This window comes from Haliotis rubra, unplaced genomic scaffold, assembly GCF_003918875.1.
Source record: "Haliotis rubra isolate DU_JTF1 unplaced genomic scaffold, ASM391887v1 Scf7, whole genome shotgun sequence".
Classification (NCBI taxonomy): Eukaryota; Metazoa; Mollusca; class Gastropoda; order Lepetellida; family Haliotidae; genus Haliotis; species Haliotis rubra.
Window position 1 is genome coordinate 3,485,723 of NW_025767412.1, and position 26,137 is coordinate 3,511,859.

At 41.0% G+C, this 26,137-nt stretch overlaps 1 protein-coding gene across 1 annotated transcript in view; it reads right to left on the reverse strand.

Annotated features, from left to right (window-relative positions):
• Positions 1-365: 365 nt before the first annotated feature.
• The window catches only part of LOC124258620 (ETS domain-containing protein Elk-3-like), a 36,067-nt gene continuing 10,295 nt past the window's right edge, over positions 366-26,137 (reverse strand). Inside the window, 4 exon segments of the mRNA XM_046692688.1 lie at positions 366-1,574; positions 1,577-2,380; positions 8,616-8,735; positions 10,217-10,273. Coding sequence (XP_046548644.1) covers positions 1,327-1,574; positions 1,577-2,380; positions 8,616-8,735; positions 10,217-10,273 — 1,229 coding nt within the window. The 3' untranslated portion in view covers positions 366-1,326.

Sequence of the window (26,137 nt, forward strand, 5' to 3'; positions counted from 1 at the left end):
AGGGTACAATGTGTGAAGCCCATTTCTGGTGTCCCCCGCCGTAATGTTGCTGGAATATTGCTAAAAGCGGCGTAAAACCAAACTCAGTCAGTCAGTCAGATTCAACAAGGCTAGGACTACTAATCTACCCGAGCCTAACCTTGGCAACACTTGACTGTCGTAGCAAAGTCCATTATAATACTTCAGCGAACAATTCGTTTGCGGACTCAATCTGATTGACGGTTATCGGTCAGACAACATCGATTACCTAAATTTGAACGAAATAATGTCTCATGTTCAATGGGACAACTACTACATCAACTGGTGACAATCTCCAGACCCTCAATAACGCAGAAACCTAAATTGTATATAACACAAGATTCAGCTTACACAAAATACATTTATTATCACAATATTTATGATAAAGGTCAAGTGTAGTAATCCGCATAAACGGACGTAAAAATCATCAGAGATAAATAACTTGCATCCGGGTATCTCGGGCTATTGCCTGGGTCGCCGTGACATCGTCTATTCGGTGGCAGGTCAGAACTATCTTCCTCGTGAGAGGATTATTAATGCGCTTCCTCATGGGAATAGTCGACTCCTGTAATGCTATACACACAATCGGTATTAATCTGCAAGCAAGTTATAGTTGCGAAGAGAGAAATATATATATACAGCGATACTTCTGACACCAGCGGTGCACGTTAAAACAGTCTTCACCACTGAACAATATATTTTTGTCCGGGTCATTCTCAAACTACTGTTCACATTTGCGTCGTCACCGGAATCACAGTAACACATGACCTGGTCTCACACGAGTACGCCATGAGAAACGTAGACTACGTCATAAGATACATAACACGTCATCACATTCAATGACTTCGTCATCAAGTTCGCAGCACTACGTCATCAGTTTTGCAGTACTACCTTATTTCAGGTCCGCAGCACCACGTCATCAGTTTGAAGTACTACATAATCAGTTCCGTAGCACTGTCATTAGTTCTGCAGCACTACGTCATCAGTTCTGCAGAACTACGTCATCATGTTAGCATGATTACGTCATAGTATAGATATAAACCGATCATTCAAAAAGGACTTAACAAAATGGGCATATATATACATGGCCCCATAGCACTTCAATGCGTTCAGTCTTAATGAGTTAATATGCACTTAAAGAGGGGTGATGCACAAGTTTTTAACAACGTTCATTTATGCACTTGAAAAGACACGTTTATGCGTTCACGAGTTGCGTTATGCATATAGTCACCATCCACACACATACGGATCCAACACTCTCTCGCCACAGTGACAATATGAAGTATTCCAGCACGGTATTTACACATTTCATAACACAGGAATTGTCCTAGGGGATGTGACAAGACCGGGAGTAGAAAGGTTCTCAAGGCCACCGCCGATGCTGCTGAGTGTGACAGGGGAGAAGGGGATGTGCCCGTTGATGTAGCTGGGGAACTGAAAGGCGGTGGCGGCGCCTGCGCTAACGCGGGGGCTGAGAGTTGCTACAGGACTCAACGAGCTCCAGAAATGAAGGAGCTGAGGAGTCCGGGGCATGCCCATTGGACTCGTGAGGAGCAGGGGGTGTGGATTCCTGGGAAGGCCGAGGCTAGGGACTTGGCAGACGGGCTGGTGATGGGAACTGTCGTCGCTGGGGTTAGAGTGGTGGACGCCCCCACGGGAGTCAGGCTTAGGCTGATGGGACAGGGCTTTGGCTTACTGACAGATGAAGAAGATGAGGAGGAGGAGGAGCGAGATTTCGATGATGAAGATGATGAGGACGAGCATGAGGAGTGGATCAGTTCCAGCTTCGGCTCTGTTAGATGTTTGACCGCTGTTTCAGATTCTCTGTCCCTTTCGCGATCTCTCTCTCGTTTCTCTCTCTCCTGCAGTCGCTCGTGCTCCCGGTCTCTCTCCCTTTCTCTTTCTCGTTCCCTCTCTCTGTCCCTTTCACTCTGGTGAGCGGCTGGGATGCTCCAGGCTGAAGCTTGTATTGCCGAAGACTTGATGTCCTGGGCATTGTAGGAGGCGAAATGAGGCATAACTCTTTGTCCATATTCATGAGCTAGAGACTCCATCTTGACCTTGAAGGGAATCTTGTTCTCTGTTTTGACAATTTCGGGGAAGGACACAAACTTGTACACAAATTTCTGGCCCATGACCTTCTTGATGATGTTCTTGTCATAGTAGTATCTCAGAGCTCTGCTCAGTTTGTCGTAATTCATATTGTGTTTGTTTTTCCTCAGTCCCCACAGCCTTGCCACTTCTTCTGCGTTGATGAGTTTGAACTCGCCGTCGTTGTTGGTCCACTGGATGATCTGGTGGTGCTGCTGGTTGACCAACAGCTCCAGGAGGAACTGCCACAGTGTGATGTTCGAGTCCATGGCTGAAATACAACAGCAGACAGTCAGTATTCCGAGACAGATAATCTAGACAGACAGACAGACAGACATAACTGCTTATCAATTCGAGGAAAATGTTCATTTCATGCTTCTACTCTATGGGTCAAACCCAAGAACATGGCGCTTCGAACTTATTACAACATTGAATAAATCGGTATGCATCCATATGGCATTTTCAGCTCCCTGGGGAGAATACAACCTTTGCTGTAAATTCGTCTATATACAAAACACTCTCCATTCATCAATGGTTGAGTGTACACGCTGAGTTCATTGTTAGTTCTCAGTAGTTCATGCTTGAGCAGATAAAAATCTTTGGTTTTTCTCACATTTCGAGTTTAGCAAAGAACGTTACACTGTCATCAAAACAGGGTGTTGTGTTTCCACCCAAGCACAAAGGTTAAAGATAATGTAACCAATGCCAGCAATTAAGTTGGTTACGGGAGGTTACAGGCGTTGTAACAGCGGCATGTGGGAGACAGCGTACAAGAACAACTGATGCGATGTTGTCTGGCGTTCATGTCATCGTGCATTAATTCCTGAACGCCCGGTTAGCTCGGGGTTAAGCATTTGCCCCAACCTGTCTTAAACCTGGTTAAAGATGTCATATTGCCCTGCCTCAACCTTGTTGTAAGAACTGACTACATGTCAATGACATATGGTGTCACATAGTTGCCTGTGTGTAATCTTGGGAGACTCCATTATTCACTGCCCGCCCTAACAGTTACCATACTTCCGAATGCGGCACAAAACAACATTTACTCATATTCACTGAGATCTAGTAGGCCAATACGGTTTTAGCAATATTTTAGCAATATCACGACGTGGCACACCAGAAATCGGCTTCACACATTATACATATGTTGAGAATCGAACCCGGGGTTTGCCACGAAGGAGCTTTAACCACTGGGCTACCCCGCTGCATCTATCGTGATCTAAAGATAACAACATGAACCCGGAGAATTGAACCCAAAAATGCGCGAATTGGTGACATGTCAGATTAACTATAGACTCATGAAAAAATGGGGTTTGACGTCTTCTGAGCGCTTTAAAAAATATCCCTACGAATGTGAACCAGAAATGGATATTTATAAAAATCTAGGGCGGAGAGAAATTTTTGAACTCTCTAGGCAAAGTTCCAGCCATAACACGGAATAACAGAAACCTCATAACAAATATCTCAGCCGCCATAAATAACTCAACCTTACAACAAAAAGAAGAAATATATATCAGTGCCGACTGCATACAAAGGCGTGCCGTGAAATTAATAGCGTGGCATTTCGAGTGGTCACCCTCTACAACTCCCTGTTCACGATGCTATAACGAGAACCACGCGCTAGATATCGACGTCGTGTGAAGTGTCAACTGTAACAGGACGTATTTCAAATCAGGACACCCGTGTAGGTCCGGGTTAGAATTGGTCTTCGTAAGAGGCGACAAACGGGATCGGATCGGTCTGACTGACTTGGTCGACACATTGTAGTCGTATTCTAATTACCAGGCGCGTAGCAAGCCAGTTTTTTTCGTGAAAGCCCGATAGTGAGTGAGTGAGTTTCGTTTTACGCCGCACTCACAATATTCCAGCCATACAGCGGCGGTCTGTAAATATCGAGTCTCCACCAGACAATCCAGTGATCAACAGCATGAGCATCGATCTGCGCAATTGGGAACCGATGACATGTGTCAACCAAGTCAGTGAGCCTGACCACCCGATCCCGTTAGTCGCCTCTTACGACAAGCATGGGTTGCTGAAGATCAATATTCTAACCCGGACCTTCACGGGTCTGCAAGCCCATAGGTTGCAAAGCTTTATATTTAGATAGTATTGAGGACTTGCCCAACCATTTTAGCAACAATCATGTGTAGGCTCGGGCTTTTTTTCATTATGGTAGCTACGCCCCTGATTGCGTGGAGGACGGTGGGGTGGTAAACGCGTCCGCTTGTCACGCTGTAGACGGTTCGATTTCCCACATGGGCACAATGTGTGATGCCCATTTCTGGTGTCTCCCGCCGTGACATTGCTGAATATTGCTAAAACCGGCGTAAAACAACTCTCACTCACTAATTGCGTAGATCGATGCTCATGCTGTTGATCACTGGATTGTCTGGTCCAGACTCGATTATTTATAGACCGCGGCCATATAGCTGGAATATTGCTGAGTGTGGCTTTAAACAACAAACAAACAATCAGATCACGATCGGAACAAGGTCACTACGCATATGCTGTACTTAACGATGTTGGCTGGTAAAATTAGTCCCAGACATGGCTGTTTGATCAGTTGCTTGATAACGTGTGTTGTCCTGGTGTGATTCCGACAGCTTCTGAATGATGAAGCTGCGTGCAGTAGAGACGCCTGCATTAGCATCACTATACACCTGTAGCAGACCTCACGTCTCCGTCACACACTGACCGGTATCTCTTACACACTGCCAGTGACCCTAAGTGTGTTCGGGATCTATACTGTAAGGCGATAAGGCTATTATAGCCTTAATTCACGGGTAAACCTTTCCTCCGACAACTTAACACATATATGTGCCTAATATGGAACCATTTATTTGAATATACTTAGTGCCATGATTCTGAAGATTTCGTTATCGAATCCCCGTTGAAACACGTAAGGTGTTGAGCCAAGTTTGAGCCGATGTTGTGACTGATGTTTGTAAGCACACATGTGGAGATGTGATTGTGAAGATATCGTTATCGAATTCCGTTGAGATAGTGAGTGAGTTTAGTTTTACGCCCCAATCAGGAATATTCAAGCTATATGGCGGGGCGAATTCCGCTGAAACATGTTAGATATTGAGCCTAGTGAGCGATGTTTATTAGCATATGCGTAGAAAACACACAATGGTTGTGAAGTTTTCATGATCAAATCCCCGTTGAAACGTGTTTGGTTTTTCGCCTGGTGACAAATATGAACGTTATTGAGAGCCACAGCTGTGATATAAGCTTGGTTATTACCCAGTTAAGGGCGCATCGTTTAGCTTAATGCACACGCTGTGCACGATATCACCGCTCTCGCTACACGCGGTTGTTTATAACCAGAGAAATAAGAAACAAATGTTGACCATGAAAAAAAGACGTTTTCAACGAAGTGCCACTGGCATCACAGCAGTGCGTCGGATCCATGGGATATACCCTCCAGACTCTAAGGCCTACGTGGTGGCAGTTGCAAGACCGCACATAGTCGGTGAAAATCCCTAAAAATATTCGTGCTTGACTATTAATAAAAATACCATTTTTACAAAACGACAAAACCAAAAATCTGCTCAAAATATGACCTTCACCAATTCCACATTGTAGATTGTTGGTTCTGTTATCACATCGGCATCTTTGAAGCACTAGTAATCTTATAGACCTGCAAAAATGATTAGTTGAAATACTAATTACTAGATTATAGAAATAATAGAAGCTGTGCCTATTTACAAAAATTATCTAGACCTGCCTCGCATATTATTAGAATTACCACACATCCATGGACCTGTATTTCAATACGGTCTAGAAGCAATGCTTGGAGTCCTCTTGTTATCGAGTTTGTGAGATAAATAAGCTGATATTTTTCGATATTCATGATTAGACAAACGACGTCGGGTGTGTATCCGCCGCGTGCAGAACGGTTACAGATACTGTAACCAATGTCAGCAATTACGGTGGTTACAGGCGTTGTAACAGCGGCATGTGGCAGACAGCGTACAGGAACAACTGATGCGATGTTGTCTGACGTTCATGTCATCGTGCATTAATCCCTGAACGCCCGGTTAGCCCGGGGTTAAGCATTTGCCCCAACCTGTCTCACACCTGGTTAAAGATGTCACATTGTTGCAATTTTAACATACCTGTAACACACCTTGAAGCCCAGGTGGAACGAGAGAGCTGATAGTCCCTCCACAAGTAATGATCCATTTTCAATCTCTAGACAATCCACGAGGTGCCACGATCACCATTAGACGTAAACTGAAGTGGCTATTTCCTATGGTCCAGGAAGATGATATCGCCCGCCAATTTAACTAATTGAATCATTCAGTATTTATTATCGATCCTTCATGAAAGAACTCTCTAATTTGAAGAGGCTCAAGTCACGTTGTCACGAGAAGTCTCTGCTTAAATGATAATCTCGAGGATTCTCGCGGAGCGCGAGGCGTTTACAATCAAGACTGACTTGCACAGCCAGATTTTTCATCCACAAGGAAACACAAAAATAATATTTATCTTTGACTCCAGAATCAAAGCCAAAAGTCTCCAGACAGTTCCAAAAGGCTGTGGCCACAAATGAAATTAATCAGTCAGGCTTCCCCCTAACGGTATTACACTTAACCTAGAGTAAAATGGCAATCAGCGGCTCGGCTCGGGTATAGAAATAAGGCATTCTTAAATCTCAAACAGCCCAAAAGTCATGCTCTTCTAAAGCTGGGGTCCCCCATTTGCCCTTGTACGTGACGCGGAGCCCCGATGCTCTCAAAATCAACACTGACGGATACATTTGGGGAAAGGTATGTTGGATTAACAATGCGACCACCGTTGAAAAGGCAGAAAGGAGATTCCGATGATATTTTCAATGGCTACAATTGTGGTATGTTTGTGTTTTGGTTTGACGAAGTCAACTCTAGATAAACGCGGGGACATGTTACCGGTCACCACAGGCGGATCAATGTCCACTTCTATCTATTACTTCAACACTCATTCCCAAATTACTGCCAATACGTACACTACACCAAAAAACGGCAAATCCTTTCAGACAAGTCTATAAAAACCAAAAACACAAATATACTTGTGTACTATTCCCAACAAGTGATTAAACTCAAGACAGACTGTCAAAGAAACGGTTTTCATCAAACACCCTGGTTTCTTGGTTCTCGTTTTGACATTTTGGAGGATAGCTTCAGGGTTTTGTTCTTTATTGGTTTAATTGAATTCACAGACAAATGCACCCAAGGGCTTGCCATACGACGTTTATGTGCTTTAACTTTTAATTAATAAAACGTATTTTATGTTTACAAAAGCAGCACTTAAGCTGTCGCAAATGATTTTGCCACCCACTGTGTAAAGTGCTTCATAGACTGTCAAGGCAGTCTGTTGCGCAAACTTATGGCTTACAGTTTGGCCCGATATCAACAGCAAAGATTATCTCAACTTCAACCAAAGAGGAGATTACCGAATTCCGTCTTCCGACCTCTTTCGAGTGCAGATTTTTTGTGACATAATGTTTTAGTCTATTTTTGAAAACAATGATTTTTTACATTCTCAGTCAAAAGATAAAAACGTAACAAATAACTGTAAACAAATAAGCAATGGAACTGGCATTTATAACAAAACACTGTGCAGTGGGAAAGGCCAGATCTTTCAGCTGTTAACACAAAAAGCGTACTATTTTATATCTGCTGCCCATCTGTTTTCAATCAACAAGACTGAAAACGCCTTTCACTGAGTAATTTTCTTGCAGGTCCTTATTTTTTCACACAGAACCCAAGTATTTTATCAGTAATTACATCATGACACTAATAATTATCTTATCGATTGCAATCTATTATTTTCAAAACACATTTTGATAGAGGAAGGGTTTCACAGCAGTGCAAGGTCTTGGAGTGAGTCACACACTTCTCCATAATGACATGGGAGCCGTATGTTTACAGTTGATCATATGCGCTTATCGAGGGAGACTCTTGGAATCGCGTGGCATAACGGCACATGTGAAAGTTGTTAGCGAGGGGGGACGAGGAAATAGCCGGATTGTCGGGGTTCCCTATCGATCGTGACTTATTGGAAACGAAGGACGGGAGATTGTCAGTCGAAGCAGGAAAAACTCAACCCCAATTTCCCTTCCCATTCAGTTCATCATCCGCCTGTGAAAAGCTGAAAACTTTCTCATTTCCTTTGTCCGTCACCGAAGACTTCAAAGGGGGCCAATTTCCTAATTCCCTATGAGTTTAAAATCCGGACACGAAACCTCGTGAACTAAAACATGGGTCGTGTTTGCATAGAATGTGTCGAAGCTCGGTGTTATTTATTAAACATATTTTCGAATGGAATACAATGACTTCCTCAATCGAACAGTACGTTCACGACAATAAACAAAATCACTGTGTAGTTTTAAATATGTGTAAGTCCGACTGACAGTAAGTTTGAACTGCTATCCGAACAAGTAAGTAGGGGAAGGGTCCAAACTCTTTCGTCATCGCTTCGTTGGAGCATTGAAATATAGAGCAAGTAATATTAACACTTACCCTTTACGCTTGGCTTGTAGTTGCTCATGCACTGTGACTTAGCATGTTGACCAGAAGGATCAGTTTGTTTGGATGTTAAACCATCAGAGACCGCCGGAGATGGGGAAGCTCGAGGCAACTCTGCAAATTACAAAACACAACCCGTCCATAACACACTTTAAAACACTACACCAGTTCCCTCCCTTAGTGAGGTCGTTGAACTATGTGTTGTGGTATGTGGTCATACGAGCGTGTCTAACTCAAGCCCGGGTCATCTATCACGTTCGTTTCCAGGCGTTCGCTTCCCAGAGTGTCAACAACTCGCATAGCCACTGTCTATCACGACAGAATTAAATATTACGATTTCTTCAAGTATTTCCATAAGATGCAGTTCCCCGAATTAACATCTCAACCAGACCCAGATGCTTAGTCGCTTTCACCACGCTAACTAGTATATCATTTCGGGTCGTTTTTCACACACGTACAGTCGGTTCACATCAATCGTCCGCCTTCTAAAATTTCCGCGAAATCACGATTTCAAATCTAAACAAAATGCTGAAAATATCTTGCTATACGTTACCGGGCTGAGATGATAAGACAAAGTGCACTCCCCGCATAAGATTCACTTAAACACAAGCCGGCTCGCAATTCGGAGCGTACAACTTTTACACAGGCTTTTTTGTCCGAATTTCGTCTTCTTTCGTTTCCCGTGGTTATCAGCTTTTGGTGGCAACTGGCATCGTTGTGGATTAGCGCGAGTGACGGCAGAGAGGGTCGCGTTCCTTCAGTGGGACAGCCGCATAGCAGAAATTCCTCGCCCTGAGCTCGAGTCCGTTACCCGACACGCCAACAGAAACTCTAAACCCTCGCCCCATGTAGTCTCCCTGAATCACGTAAACGATAACGAGCCCCCCCTTCCTAGTCTGGCCCGTGTTTCCAGTGGAACATCGAGACGGGACGAACACGACAACCCGTACAACACTGGCAACACAGGACACTCGCCATTCTGGGCTAAATACACACTCTACAATAGGCATTTTCATCTGTGTAAACAAGTTCGTAGTTTGAAATAGATACTTTTAAAAGTGAACTTGGTGTAAACAGTGCGATGTGGTGTCAGAACGATAACCCTCCCAGTGCTGATGCTCTTCGAATCATCCAGGCAAACACAACTCACTGAAGCGGTTATATGTAAATTATTTACATAAACAATTAAACAAATAGCCGACAGGAGAAAATGTATGTAATAATTAAACAATCAATTCCCTAACATCAAAACTATTCAGAATAATTTCAATTATTTACTGTTTTCCGGCAACGGTGCCAAAACAGTCGCTTTCGAGATCATATTTTTCAGATGCGCAGTTATCTCTTAATTACGCAATTCGCTGTAAAAACACAGAGATAAGGTATATAAATATTTAACACAAATAACAGCAACTACACCTTTAAAACTGGAATATAGCTTCCTCGTGCATTGCAAAACAGTTTTATAGATAAAAGTAAAATATTAAAAATACTTTGAAAACAAAATATCGACGGGACATTTATAAACTGCGTGCACAGTGCATTAGCGTTACGGCTATATTTATCCAATCAGACAATCATGTAAGTCGACTCACCGCTCATGATGCTGCACCAAGGGTACAGCTGGGGTAGAGGAAAACTGGGTCTCGTCACTGAAACACAATAAATACTGACAATGACACACGGAAACAACCGCTGTTAGTGTTGCGAAAACGTAACATCAGCTTAGGTGGGATTTTCCACAAAATACTTCCCCTTTCCTCCACCAAATTGCCCGGAACTGTCAAATCCTTCCTATTGTCTACGCCAAAACCTAGCTCCGTTTACGATATTCTTCCGGCTCGAAAATTAAAGTCTCACATTCATTTGACGCCAAGCAATTTAATAATAATCATAATAAGAATAACAATAACAATTCTAATAATAATTTGATCTATTTTAGTTTTTCATAATATGCAATACATGTTTATGAGGACAATTATATTATTATTATTATTTGCAAGAGTATTGCCAAACACGTCATCCCTATCTTAACAACCAGGTTAATAGCTACGTCAGATTGGATTCAAATTCGTACAATAAAACTGGTTTCCACAATCTGCGCGAATATAAATCGATACGCAAGCGGTTACTCAAACATGCACTGTCGGTGATGTCCTGGCAACATCTGACGCTGAGTATAACTGTATACATTAATGTGACCAGATACAGTTGTATACACATCACTACACGGTATCCCAGTCAACGGGATCGGATGCGACAAATGTCACCCGCGCCACGCAGGTGTACAAAGGAAGCGAAAATTGATGGATTCGTTTGCAAATTTCCGGTTGAACTTTTCAGTAAACTACAATTATTCAGAGAAAGGATGTTGGCGGTTTGAAAATATGCATCAATTTTTTTTTTAAAAGAACAGCGCTCAATTCTGAAAGCTTTTGAATACGTTTCAATATTTTGCATGTCAAGCGTGAGTTTAGGCTTGGTTATGCACATGATAAAATGATCAGTGCAACGACGCATAGTAGTACAAGCAGTCCTCCGTAGTACGGCATCATTACAATATATACAGGAGATGTCATAGCCAGAGTATAATTAGACTCCATTATCTGCTTGAAACAATCCATTGGGGACAAAGGCCAAAATGGCAGGATCACTCAAAAGTACTGAAACTCGGGTTTCGTTTAGTTTAACTAGTTTCGGGATATTTCCTTCTCAAAACGGAATGCCGCATGAAAAAAAGAATCTCAGAAAATTATCCAAAATAATTCATAAAGACAACCACAGCTTTGACTATTTGGATGTCCAAGAAATGCCCGATCGTGGGTTTATGGTTGATGAAGATGTTTCAGACACTTCCACTGCACGTTTCATACATCATCATGCCGTGTGTTTCGGGAAAGTGGACTCGCTCACATGTGCTTTAAATTTAGTGTCAGTCTTTCCTCTTGTGACTCAACGTCCGCGTTCGAACAGGATCGTGAATTATGTGAAATGACACACCAAATGTGTTGGGAGATTCCCTTAGGTCTTCAGCAACACATTTATTCATGAAAATCCAGTTTTCAGCAACACATTGATCTGTGAAGATCTGAGCTTCAGAAACACATGGATCCATGAAGATCCGGTCTTCAGAAACACATGGATCTTTGAAGATCTGGTCTTCAGCAACACATGGATCTTTGAAGATCTGGTCTTCAGCAACACATGGATCTTTGAAGATCCGGTCTTCAGCAACACATGGATCCATGAAGATCCGGTCTTCAGCAACACATGGATCTTTGAAGATCTGGTCTTCATCAACACATCGATCTTTGAAGATCTGGTCTTCAGCAACACATGGATCCATGAAGATCTGGTCTTCATCAATATATGGACCCGTTAACATCCTAGAACCAGTTTTAAGAAACCCAGAGATCTGTGAAGATCCGGGTTAGGGCCAGTAATGTAATGGATTGGAATTTAAGATGAGAATAAATGGAATATATTCATCTTGTACTGAACTCACCTAACTGACCCAGTGCTGTGCCGATCTTCAAACATACATTAAATTGACAGTTTGAGGACTGTGGAAGATAAGACTAGCAGCAGGCGCAGGTGCGGCAATAGCCTGTCTCACAGTCCCTTCACAATTATATTTAGTATACCCAGGAATCATAAACAGCATATGTGAAGCATAATTAATATAATATTAATAACCAGTCAACATATCACCATGGTAGGCGCTGCCCATACATAAGGTCACACCCCCCACCCTTACTTCACTCCCCCATCACTTCCTGGGATCCAGCTATTGCACGAAATGGAGCAAGTTTGCAGAACTATTTTTTGTAATATAAAATGTATTCAGAATATATTCTGTTGGGTTAAGATTATGAGACGACTGCGCTGAATAAACCGTTTCCTCGTCCACGTATGTCTGTTCCTGTCTCGACCCGTGAAGATCCGGGTTAGAATATTGATCTTCAGCAACCCATGCTTGTCGTAAGAGGCGACTAACGGGATCGGGTTGTCGAGCTCGCTGACTTGGTTGACACATGTCATCGGTTCCCAATTGCGCAGGTCGATGCTCATGCTGTTGATCACTAGACTGCCTGGTCCAGACTCGATTATTTACAGACCGCAGCCATATAGCTGGAATATTGCTGAGTGTGGCGTAAAACTAAACTCACTCACTCACTGTTCCCGTCTCAGCACCTTTGCATGCTGACATGCGGGCGTATGTTTCGCCTTGCTCCAAGGCTGTACTGATCGATAAATGCAAGGCGGAATAGTGATTCTATCCCAATAATAAGCAAGTCCAGATAAGCGGACAGTACAAGACCAAGGTCACTCATGGGGTCACCTTATTCTTATTATCTACATAACCTAGAAAATGTGGTTGAAACTAAAAATATTTTCCCCCTGAGCACATGTGCGATTTAGCGTGTGGTTGAGTGAGACGCTGACACCCACGTCTCTGGGTGAGGCCGAACCAGACATAACTAGGCGAGTAACGGCTTATTCAACACAATAGTTTCGTGATATTCTTATGAGGCTCAACAGAACACCAAGTGGGGTGGGGGTGTGACCTTTTGTATGGGCATTGCCTACCATGATGACGCGTTGACTGGTTATTAAAGTAAAATTAATGATGATTAATAATGATTTACATATCATGTTCCTGATTCCTGGGGTGGACTTTTGGGTGGACTCAATGGAAATATAATTATTAAGGGACTGTGAGACAGGCTGTGGCCATACCTATGTCAGACTCTAGCCTTATCTTTAACAGTCTTCAAACTGTGCATTTAATGTATGTTTGAAGGTCACAACACTGGGTCATTTATAGGTTAGTTCAGTACAAGATGAGTATATTCCATTTATTTTATTTTTTTATATCATTATTTACTTGTAGTTGTACAGCGTCAATATCCAGCTCAGCTGAGGTACTCAACGGCGCTATGATTTTCCCTCGATCATTTATTCTCATTCCATTATTCCAATCTAAAATCCATTCCATATTTTACATTATGCCTATCCAAACAAGGTTGATACTAGAACATAAAGAAATATCCTTCACAAGTAGCTTTGACTTGAACACAACGCTCATTTATTACAATAGTGAAATACACTTACAAATCAAGGTTATTACACACACCACAACAACACTTCTAACAGTATTTACATACATCACACATAAACACCATAGATGATTGCATATCGGTTTAACTGACGGGAGGGGGTCGAAGAGACTTGCACGTGCACGCTAATATTTCTTCTCTGCTTTGCTCCGGGAAAACTAAAACAGGGGGTTCTCAATTTCTAACTGCTAAAGAACGCTCGGAAAAAACATATGACCCTAACAAGTGAACGACTTCATGCCGTGAAGAGTTGGCTCTGAGAAGCGTTATCAAGTGATATTTAATCAGTCTTCTTAACGTATGCTTATGTTAGCTTATCTTTCTGTGACGGGTCAACTGGTTGAAGTTAAGTTTGACAGTTATACACTTTCCTCTCGACTCTATTTCTGGCGATTAAAATGTTTACACAGACTTGACGGGTGATTAGAAATGGTGTTACTTTCTTAGGAGTTCTAGCGAATATAAATGTATATATCAGAACATATACACGCGTATAATATTATATTCCCGATTACACGCGCATAATATAATATTCCCGATTGTACTTACTCACCGCGTCTGTTGAAACGTTGAATAAAGCATGATTATTCGGTTTGGAGTGCACATGTACTTGTTGCTAATTCACGATAAGATGGACTTACAAAAACAAGTTGTCTTCTTCCTAAGAAGCAGAAGGTTGTTAATCAAAACCCGACCTCCAAAAAACACGATGTCGTGTATAAGCAGAGCGGTATGTCGTCACAGACGCGGCGAGTTCTGATTTCGAGCATCACTCACGCCTCACTTGCGTCATTCGATAAGAAGTGGCGCAAACAACTGTTGTACGGACGCGCACGTCCAGTACACAGGAAAACCAGGCCATTCCTTACACCAGCTTGCTGACAATGATTTGCGTCCGTGTAGACGTACAGTGACAATGTTGCCTAAGTTGGGTCATTGAGATTAGACTGTTGGGACAGGTATAAATAATGGCCCCGGTAAACAATAAACAAGAAACATCTGCTCGTTTCCTAAGGCAATGTCACGGCAACAAGGTACATAGTTTAAATTCCCACAACCCGAGATATTAAATCTGCACGACATTTTGTGACGAGAAAACGTGATTTTTATAATTATCAGCAACGAGTCAGGCTGAATTAATTTATGCAAGGCCAGGGTTATCGTGCTTTCAGCGCATGTGCAGCAATAGTCTTGGAATTTATGCGTGTTGGAATTTGGTTTTTGGGAATTGGCACGCGCCAGGGGGGACAACTTCTGATCATGGGGGGTAAGAACAGACGTGCTGACTTCAATTTTAGAATTCCATGTGAACGCACTGTTCTTGAATCGATAATTTAAAAAAAACTCTTCACATTGTACTACTTAAAGTCATGGGCATGTTACCTGTAGTTTCAACAGGGTGAAACAGATGACAAAAAGAACATTTACTTGTAGAAGAAAACCATGAATAAACACAATGAATAATAATGAAAAACAATAATATTACAATAATATTACAGCATGGCCGGGGAAACAGACAGACTACAACGAGTGGATTCGAACCCAGACCACACAACGACATACTGACCATCTGACGAACCTCTAAGACAGCAACTATATTGACGATGTGATACCTGTCTTCCCATTGACCTTCAGTTGTTTACACAGAGGATCGATAGCTGTGACAAGCCGTGAACATGCATACAGCTACGAAAACGAAACTAATAAACAACTCAAATATAACTATTAACAGGTTAAACGCGAGAACAACGTGGTTGCTAGGAGACGTTTTTCATTCGACTAGCCACCATTCTCTTTATCCAGTCAAATAGTCATCACGTTTCCAAAGACTAATAATCGTCTCATTTCTCTCGTTCTCTGTCCTTGACGATAATACGTCGAGGAGAGTTCTATGTTAACTAAAATCTTAACACGATTACTGTTTTTTCGTACACAGATTTTCGAGCACAAACTGGTTTGATCCGGTTGAGTGTGCACCGTTCTTGCCAACGGTGTGATCTGTTTCATCTAAGTGAGTGAGTGAGTTTAGTTTTACACCGCTTTTAGCAATATCACGGCGGGGGACACCAGAAATGGGCTTCACAATTTTACCAATGTGGGGAATCGAACCCGGGTCTTCGGCGTGACGAGCTAACGCTTTAACCACTAGGCTACCCCACCGCATGTTTCATCTAAGAGTGAGTGAGTTTAGTTTGACGCCGTGTTTAGCTATATTCCAGCGATATATAAGCGGGGGCCAGAAATGGGCTTGACACATTGTACCTACGTTGGGAAGCAAACCTTCGGCGTGACAAGCTACGCTTTATTTAACCACTAGGCTACCCAATCACCGCTTTTGTCGAAAAAACAGGTTGATTATTTCGAATGAAATGAGCCAGTTTGCTGTGACATCCTGTTCCTTAAACATGTTAGGGTTGAGTGTTTCATTCGCAATGATGACCAATCGCAATAACCATCTTAAGTAACCCATGCTTGTCGTAAGATGCGACTAACAGGATCGGGTGGTCAGGCTCGCTGACTTGGTTGACACATGTCATCGGTTCCCAATTGCGCAGATCGATGTTCATGCTGTTGATCACAGGGTTGTCTGGTCCAGACTCGATTATTTACATACCGCCGCCATATAGCTGGAATATTGCTGAGTGCGGCGTACAACTAAACTCACTCACTCACTACAACCCCCGACATTACAGACATAAGTTACGAGGTTTTACTGAAGGAATTAAAAACAAAAGCAATCATTTGTGTCATTGATCAACACAGATGACTATACAGTTTAACAAACACCGCCAATCGATTGGCTGGGACGGGAGGTCAATGGCGTTTTAACAGTAACTATATACTTATATCTATATTGTCTGGTATACATTTGACGTCTTCCCCGTTGATCCAACTAGCTCAATCTAAATCCGAATTTGGTGTTCGTATATTATCGATCGATCGTTCCACAAGTTTCAGTGTTAAAATCGGGGCCAGGATTCGTGTCATTCGTGTATCTGATGTAACGTTTCACTCCAATCTACAAACAACAAATCCTCGTCCTCGTTTCAAATCCTCGAATTATTATCGATGGCTCATTCCTCACTAGTTTTTCTTATTAAACAAAATATTGAAATGTCCCATCACAATCATAGAATGACAGGGTTGTGTACTAAACACTGAAATCAAATTCCGTGGAATCTTCTACCACGATCTTAAAACGATATTGTTGTGTAGAATTCACTGAACACTGCATGAGACCTTCTACCACGATCTTAGAACGATATTGTTGTGTAGAATTCCCTGAACACTGCATGAGACCTTCTACCACGATCTTAGAACGATATTGTTGTGTAGAATTCCCTGAACACTGCATGAAACCTTCTACCACGATCTTAGAACGATATTGTTGTGTACAATTCACTAAACACTTTGTGGAATCTGCTACCACGCTCTTAGAACGATATTGTTGTGTACAATTCACTAAACACTTGGTGGAATCTGCTACCACGCTCTTAGAACGATATTGTTGTGTACAATTCACTAAACACTTGGTGGAATCTTCTACCACGATCTTAGAACGATATTGTTGTGTAGAATTCACTGAACACTGCATGAGACCTTCTAAAACGATCTTAGAACGATACTGTTGTGTAGAATTCACTGAACACTGCATGAGACCTTCTACCACAACTATAGGTATACATATAAAGACTGACTGACTGAGTTTGGTTTTACTCCGCTTTTAGCAATATTCCAGCAACATCACGGCGGGGGACACCAGAAATGGGCTTCACACGTTGTGCCCATGTGATACGTATAAAGAAGTTAATCAGGTAGAGAAACACTAACACATGATATGTGTCAATGAACATACAACGAAAGGACGACATACCCGAGTGACCTCCCCTTGTTGAGCGACCGACTTCAAACACACAGTGATTATTGTGATCAGAAAAACAATCTGCACTTACATTTTACGGATGACTGCAACAGGTAAGCATCAAAGGGATGCCGCCATTATTGCTAAGTATCACATTAACCTATTGTGTTGACGATGGGGCATAACGTCTGTGTGATGTAAAATGTCAATTAACAAACCACATTACGTCATAGATCACCCCGGGGCGATTTGGGAAATGGGGTGTTGAGGCAGTACTGTTTTTATCCCTTGATATGTGCCGACATTTCTTGGTCCCGGGGGACCTACGAGCTGTGGTGTTTGAGTTAAAAACAGGTGTATTTTTAGAGCGAGATAAATTTAAGTTGAGGAATTCTCTGTGCACCGCTGATAACGAATGCTGGCGAATTGTGATCCATAGCATACTCGCTTAATGTGGGTGGTCCTAAAACCTGTCGACTTCCAGAAGCGAAACGAAACGATCCGGAGGTGCTTTGTGTTGAGGAATGTGCCGAAACGACCCTCGGAGGGATCGGATCGAGGCGGTAATGCGATTTGGTAATACAGAGACGAGTAAATTCCGGGGTTAATTTGTCGTGATGGGGATTAAACCAATAACGTTCTGAGCGTGAAACAAATGTTATCGAAACAGGTCGGATTCCATAACGAACCGCCCGGAGCACCGTCCCACCTGAGTATCTCAAAAACCGCGGTTTGAAGTTCGTTAAAAATTTGGTTGTAAAAGTAATTTGTTGTTTGGGATTTTATACGCTTACCTTCCATCTATTTTTTAAAATAGGGCCAATGTTTATTTAATACGATAATTGACGAAACTCTTATCTTTATTTCCTCCTAATAGCCTAATCTTTCCCAGGAAAGAATATTTACTTCCTGCCAAGGTACAGAGTATCTACTACCTGATACTATGAATTTTTAATAAAAAATCCATTTACTTTATACATAATATCTAAATGAAACCAATTTACATATGGTTTCATTTAAATATTATGTACGACAACATGACGTTTTGTTGATCAAATCAACTTTAAGGGTAAACTGATAAATATACATATATCTATTGTTTAGCATCCCTGACAATCACTCAGATATACGTCAGAGATAAAGTGATATTCTGCCCCATAAAACATAGAGCCATGGTTGGGTGTAACCAGGATGTGTGTGTATAGTGGTGTGAGGTTTATGCAATGATTTACGGTACACGAAGATTTATGGTACCGTAGCGATGTAATCAATCCAAATAGAGCGATCAGTCCACCTGAAGGTTCAATAGACAAGGTGTGTAGTGCCATATGATATTACTGTTAAGGAATATTGGTTATATAAAACGCTATAAATGTTAAATCTAATGACGTCAATACCCCGTGTTACTTGACTATAGTTCAAAATATTCTCGTTGGAACAGAGCACTAAACGTGGTGAACAATACGTGGTTCTCTATAAGACATGATATGTATGTTGATGGCAACTTCTCATTTATTGTATTGCACAACGTTTCTGGGCCAGTTGTTGTCCTAGAAACGTTGTGCAATAAACTGGCGCAGAAACGTTGTGCAATACAATAAATAAGAAGTTGCCATCCACACACTTGTCTTATATATTCACCAACTTCTAAAAGCCTCTCAAGAATCCCAATACCTGGTTCTCATGTCGGTGGATGAACAGTGTGCGTTTTGTAATATTTTCAATACCCGTGTTTCATCTTGTGAACATACCTGAATATACAACCATATATCTTGATATTACCACTATCATAGATCGACGCAGATATACAATGGTGTACTTGGATTTACCACTATCATAGATCGACGCAGATATACAATGGTGTACTTGGATATTACCACTATCATAGATCGACGCAGATATACAATGGTGCACCTTGATCCTATCACTATCGTATATCAACGGGGATATTAATTAAGGTAGCTTGATCTTTCACTGATCAACGCAGACATAGACAGTGCACCTTAACCAGCGATCAACGCAGACATACAACATTATACCTGTAATATCGATCAACACAGTTATAAAGCGGTGTAATTCGATCGAATTTGTATAATCGATCAACACAGATGGCTACACAGTTCAACAAACACCGCCAAACCTCCAATCGATTCCCTCACACAAGTATTAACTATGTAAATCGATATGACACATGTACGCTACGGACGGTCAATGGTGTTATAACAATAACCATATATATATACATTACACATCAATGGCTATACCACTTGGCTGTCAAATATCACTGACTTACCGTTTGACGACAACAGGTGTTTGTTGGACTTCGGCCGGATGGACTGACTTCCCACACATGTATGAGGTCATATAATATGTTTTAAGTCTAGATATTCTTGAAAGTCCGGTTAGAGCGACATGTTGTAACACGGGCGAGTGGTAAGGCTTATTCACATGAGTCACATCCGGAAGAGAGCGAGTGGGTGGTTCGTGTGTGTTGACTGGAAACATGTGAAGGCCAGACTACTATTTAAAACGGATGTGGAATCTACAACGGGATTGTATTCTAGCATGTTTGTATCCCGCTGGTCGCGGGAACATACTTCCTCGTTATACCACGAACTCGGATAAATTAATGTCTACTCACCTCGGAATGAAGTCTGGTGTAGGTTCGATGTCTTCCCGCGTTGATCCGACTAGCTCAATCTAATTCCGATTGTGGTGTTAGTTTATTATCGATCGATCGCTCATTCCACAAGTTTCAGTGTTAAACTCGGGGCCAGGATTCGTGTCATTCGTGTATCTGATGTAACGTTTCACTACAATCTACCGACAACAAATCCTCGTCCTCGTTTCAAATCCTCGAATTACGGGAGCTCACTGACCCGAATCCGAAATCGTTTGAACGCGAGGTCAATCTTTAGGCTCCGCTCCCGAATACCTCGCATGTCGCAGCGTGATTCATGGCTATTGAATATACAATCACCCGGAAGTCTATTATTTACGATGGGAACTCCTTCTGACGTCACCGTGACGTCATTTAACCCATAATCGTCCTAATATGGCAAAGAAACAGCCTATCATTGTACAGGCCAGAATATGTCGGCTGCGGAGTGCTGTACACATGTCCGGTCGATGGTGGCGGGTATTGTGGGTCATCGAGATTCAAGCCACAGTTAGTGAAATAACCACGATATTAGATCAAACGAATTATCACATTAAGATAAGATAAAGAATACACCCAAATTATGTGACACGACGAAGCTGGTTTGAGGTAAATAAACAATGCATGTTGGAACATGAAACAGTTTTGGGAAAAATGTACATACATGTATGACGCCTTTGCTGTATTTAAAAATAAATATGTAAACGATAAATTGTGAGATAATACAAAATGATATTAGATCAACATAAAAATAAATAACAATGAACGGCAAAATACTCCATGGAACCTTCACGTCACCAGATTACGTTACCATGGAAATAGTTTATTTCGGGCTTTCGTTTCTTATGAGCTATTTTTTTTCAGATCGGAGTAATATACTTTATGGGAGAGTTGGTAATATGAAGCTATTTTTGTTTTCTGTCACGGAATTCTCACTAATGAATGTGTTTGTTTTATGATAAGCTTAGTAATGTTCCGTCTACATGACGTCTCTAAACAATGTAGTCTGGACTAGACAATCCAGTGACTAACATCATGAGCACCGAATGGGGGGGTAGCCTTGTGGTTAAAGCGTTCACTCGTTCGCCAAACACCCGGGTTCGATTCCCCACATGGGCACAATGTGTGAAGCCCATTTCTGGTGTCCCCCGCCGTGATGTTGCTGGAATATTGCTAAACGCGGCGTAAAACAATACTCATTCACTCCCGGTGACCTTGTGTTGAAGGTCAATTCTATCCCGGATCTTCAGAGGTTTATGGGAGTGTTATAATCATCACTGTTACTACTGTACTAGACTTTCACAAGTCTCTAAGGAAATAATTAATAACTCAAACGAAAAATTTCTGAAGACTTGCACAAGCTTCTAAGTCATAATGAATAGTTTACATGAAAATGTCTAAACAAATAAATAACACACTGTTCTGCCCGCTTATCTAGACTTGCCTCTTTAAAGGATACTATCCATCAATGGGCTTAGCATTCACTGCCGTTCAGCACAGCTTTGGAGCAAGTCTATGCATGTACATACGGAGATGCATACAGGACATCCCCATCCGCCAGGACACTGCACCATATCGTTTATCAGATCAACAGGGACACTGTGAAAACCAGTCCCAAACCAGCCTTCCTTGTCTGTCATACAGACCCTGAAGCAAATATATCCAAGAAAGCCCACGCAAGTCTAGAAAGCTTGGCAAGTCTAAAGTCTCAGGGCTCCTTTTCATTATATTTTATTTTGTTTACTATGAACCTTTTTCTGTAAAATATGTTCATTTCAGAGACTACTTGTTAGTCTACCCGTCTTGCACGCGCGTGTACGTTTACCACTTACATACACGTGCACACACATACCAAGGGACATAACTCAGTATCCATGCTTCGTCAATCCGAACACTTCATTAATCCGGACGATTTCACTGAGAACCGTCCGGATTAAGGAGATGTCGCTGTTATCCCTGTTCGGCTGATGGCTCACCCTATACGTGTTTCAGTTGACGGAACGTGTTCCTGAACCGAGCCATTATGTGTGAAAATAACATTTCTAACGGTACAGTCACCGTTACTCGTGTAAGTAAGGCTTGTTAGATTTCATGTCTGTGTGGACTTGCAGCAAATATATAGTGCAATGTTTGTGTAACATTTCAGTTGGTTGGGGCTCGGTTCGAGTTACTATCACGATATGTTTTGAGTACGTGAGAATCAGAAATTGAGTTACTTTCGGTTGTGCATAGCACCGTCTGTTGGGTTAATGTCATGTTTTACTTAATTGGTCAAACCAATTAATATCACCTTCGGTTATATAAAGTTTAGTGTGATATATCATATTATAACGTTGTCAGACATGGTGGTGTATAATATATAACGTTGTCAGACATAGTGGTGTATAATATAACGTTGTCAGACATAGTGGTGTATAATATAAAACGTTGGAAAACACACATAGTGGTGTATAATATAAAACGTTGGAAAACACAGTGATATATCATATATAACGTTGTCAGACATAGTGGTGTATAATATATAACGTAAAACACGTGATAAATCATAGTTGATATGGTGTATCATATATAACGTTGTAAAAGACATCATATATAACGTTGTCAGACAGTGGTGTATAATATATAAAACGTTGTCATATATAACGTTGTCAGACATATATCATAATATAACGTTGTCGTAGACGTTGTCATATATAACGTTGTCAGACATAGTGGTGTATAATATATAACGTTGTAAAACATAGTGATATATCATATATAAACGTTGTCAGACATAGTGGTGTATAATATATAACGTTGTGACACATAGTGATATATCATATATAACGTGATATATCATATATATATATAACATATAATAACGTTGTCAGACATGTCAGATATAGTGGTGTATAATATATAACGTTGTAAATAACATATAACGTTGTAAGTGATATATCATATATAACGTTGTCAGACATAGTGGTGTATAATATATAACGTTGTAAGACATAGTGATATATCATATATAACGTTGTCAGACATAGTGGTGTATAATATATAACGTTGTAAGACATAGTGATATATCATATACATGTATAACGTATATCATATATAACGTTGTAAAACAGTGATATATGGTGTATCATATATAACGTTGTCAGACATAGTGGTGTATAATATATAACGTTGTAAGACATGATATATCATATATAACGTTGTCAGACATAGTGGTGTATAATATATAACGTTGTAAAACATAGTGATATATCATATATAACGTTGTCAGACATAGTGGTGTATAATATATAACGTTGTCAGACATAGTAGTGCATAATTATAACGTTGTAAGACATAGTGATATATCATATATAACGTTGTCAGACATAGTGGTGTATAATATATAACGTTGATATATCATATATAACGTTGTCAGACATAGTGGTGTATAATATATAACGTTGTAAGACTAGTGATATATCATATATAACGTTGTCAGACATAGTGATATATATATATATATCGTATATTTGTAGTGTATAATATCGGACATAGTGATATATCATATATAACGTTGTCATAATATATAACGTTGTCAACATAGTGGTGTACATAGTGATGTATCATATATAACGTTGTCAGACATATATATAACGTTGTCAGACATTATAACGTGATGTATCATATATAACGTGGTATATCATATATAACGTTGTCAGACATAGTGATTGTATCATATATAACGTTGTCAGATGTATGTATATATAACGTTGTCAGACATAGTGGTGTATCATATATAACGTTGTCAGACATAAGGGTATATCATATATAACGTTGTTATACATAGTAGTACAGGGTTTTCAGATATAAATGTATGATATGTAACGTTGTCAGACATAGTGATGTTTGAAATACAGGGTGTTCAGATATACATGTATGATATATAATGATGTCAGACATAGTGAGTGAGTTTAGTTTTACGCCGCACTCAGCAATATTCCAGCTATATTGCGACGATCTGTAAATAATCGAGTATGGACCAGACAATTCAATGATCAACAGCATGAACATCAATCTACGCAGTTGGGAACCGATGACATGTGTCAACCAAGTCAGCGAGCCTGACCACCCGATCCCGTTAGTCGCCTCTTATACGACAAGCATGGGTTGCTGAAGATCAAACCTAACCCGGACCTTCACGGTAGCCGCTACTCTGGATTGTCTGATCTGGACTCAAGTATATTCCGACCGCCGTGATACTGATAAAATAGAGCTGGTCATGGGGTTAAACTACACTAACCAAGTTAACCTGATTAACCTAACTAACCATTCACCTGATGGAGAAACAGCATTAACACAATTACTCACTGGACAGGAGTGAGTGAGTGAATATGGTTTTACGCCGCTTCTTAGCAATATTCCAGCAATATTACGACGGGGACACCAGAAATGGGCTTAATATATTGTGCCCTTGTGGGAAATCGAACCTGGGTCTTCGGCGTGATGAGCGAACGCTTTAACCACAATCACTACAATGACTAGATGGGGAAACAACCTTCAGGAAATCGGGAAACAACATTCACCCAATCACTTAGTGGATGGGTAAACAACATTAACCTAATCAGTACATGGGGAAACAACATTAACCCAACCAGTACACGGGGAAACAACATAAACCCAATCACTCACTGGATGGGGAAACCACATTAACCCAATCACTCACTGGATGGGGAAACAACATTAACCCAATCACTCACTGGATGGGGAAACAACATTAACCCAATCACTCACTAGTTAGGGAAACCACATTAACCCAATCACTCACTATACATGGGGAAACAACATTAACCCAATCACTCACTAGTTGGGGAAACAACATTAACCCAATCACTCACTATACATGGGGAAACAACATTAACCCAATCACTCACTAGTTGGGGAAACAACATGAACCCAATCACTCACTGGATGGGGAAACAACATTAACCCAATCACTCACTATACAAAACCCAATCACTCACTAGTTGGGGAAACAACATGAACCCAATCACTCACTATACATGTGGAAACAACATTAACCCAATCACTCACTATACATGAGGAAACAACATTAACCCAATCACTCACTATACATGGGGAAACCACATTAACCCAATCACTCACTATACATGTGGAAACAACATTAACCCAACCACTCACTATACATTGGGGAAACAACATTAACCCAATCACTCACTATACATGAGGAAACAACATTAACCCAATCACTCACTATACATGAGGAAACAACATTAACCCAATCACTCACTATACATGTGGAAACAACATTAACCCAATCACTCACTATACATGGGGAAACCACATTAACCCAATCATTCACTATACATGAGGAAACAACATTAACCCAATCACTCACTATACATGAGGAAACAACATGAACCCAACCACTCACTATACATGTGGAAACAACATGAACCCAATCACTCACTATACATGAGGAAACAACATTAACCCAATCATTCACTATACATGAGGAAACAACATTAACCCAATCACTCACTATACATGAGGAAACAACATTAACCCAACCACTCACTATACATGGGGAAACAACATTAACCCAATCACTCACTATACATGAGGAAACAACATTAACCCAATCACTCACTATACATGAGGAAACAACATTAGCCCAATCACTCACTATACATGAGGAAACAACATTAACCCAATCACTCACTGGATGAGGAAACAACATTAACCCAATCACTCACTATACATGAGGAAACAACATTAGCCCAATCACTCACTGTACATCAGGAAACAACATTAACCCAATCACTCACTAGTTGAGGAAACAACATTAACCCAATCACTCACTAGTTGGGGAAACAAC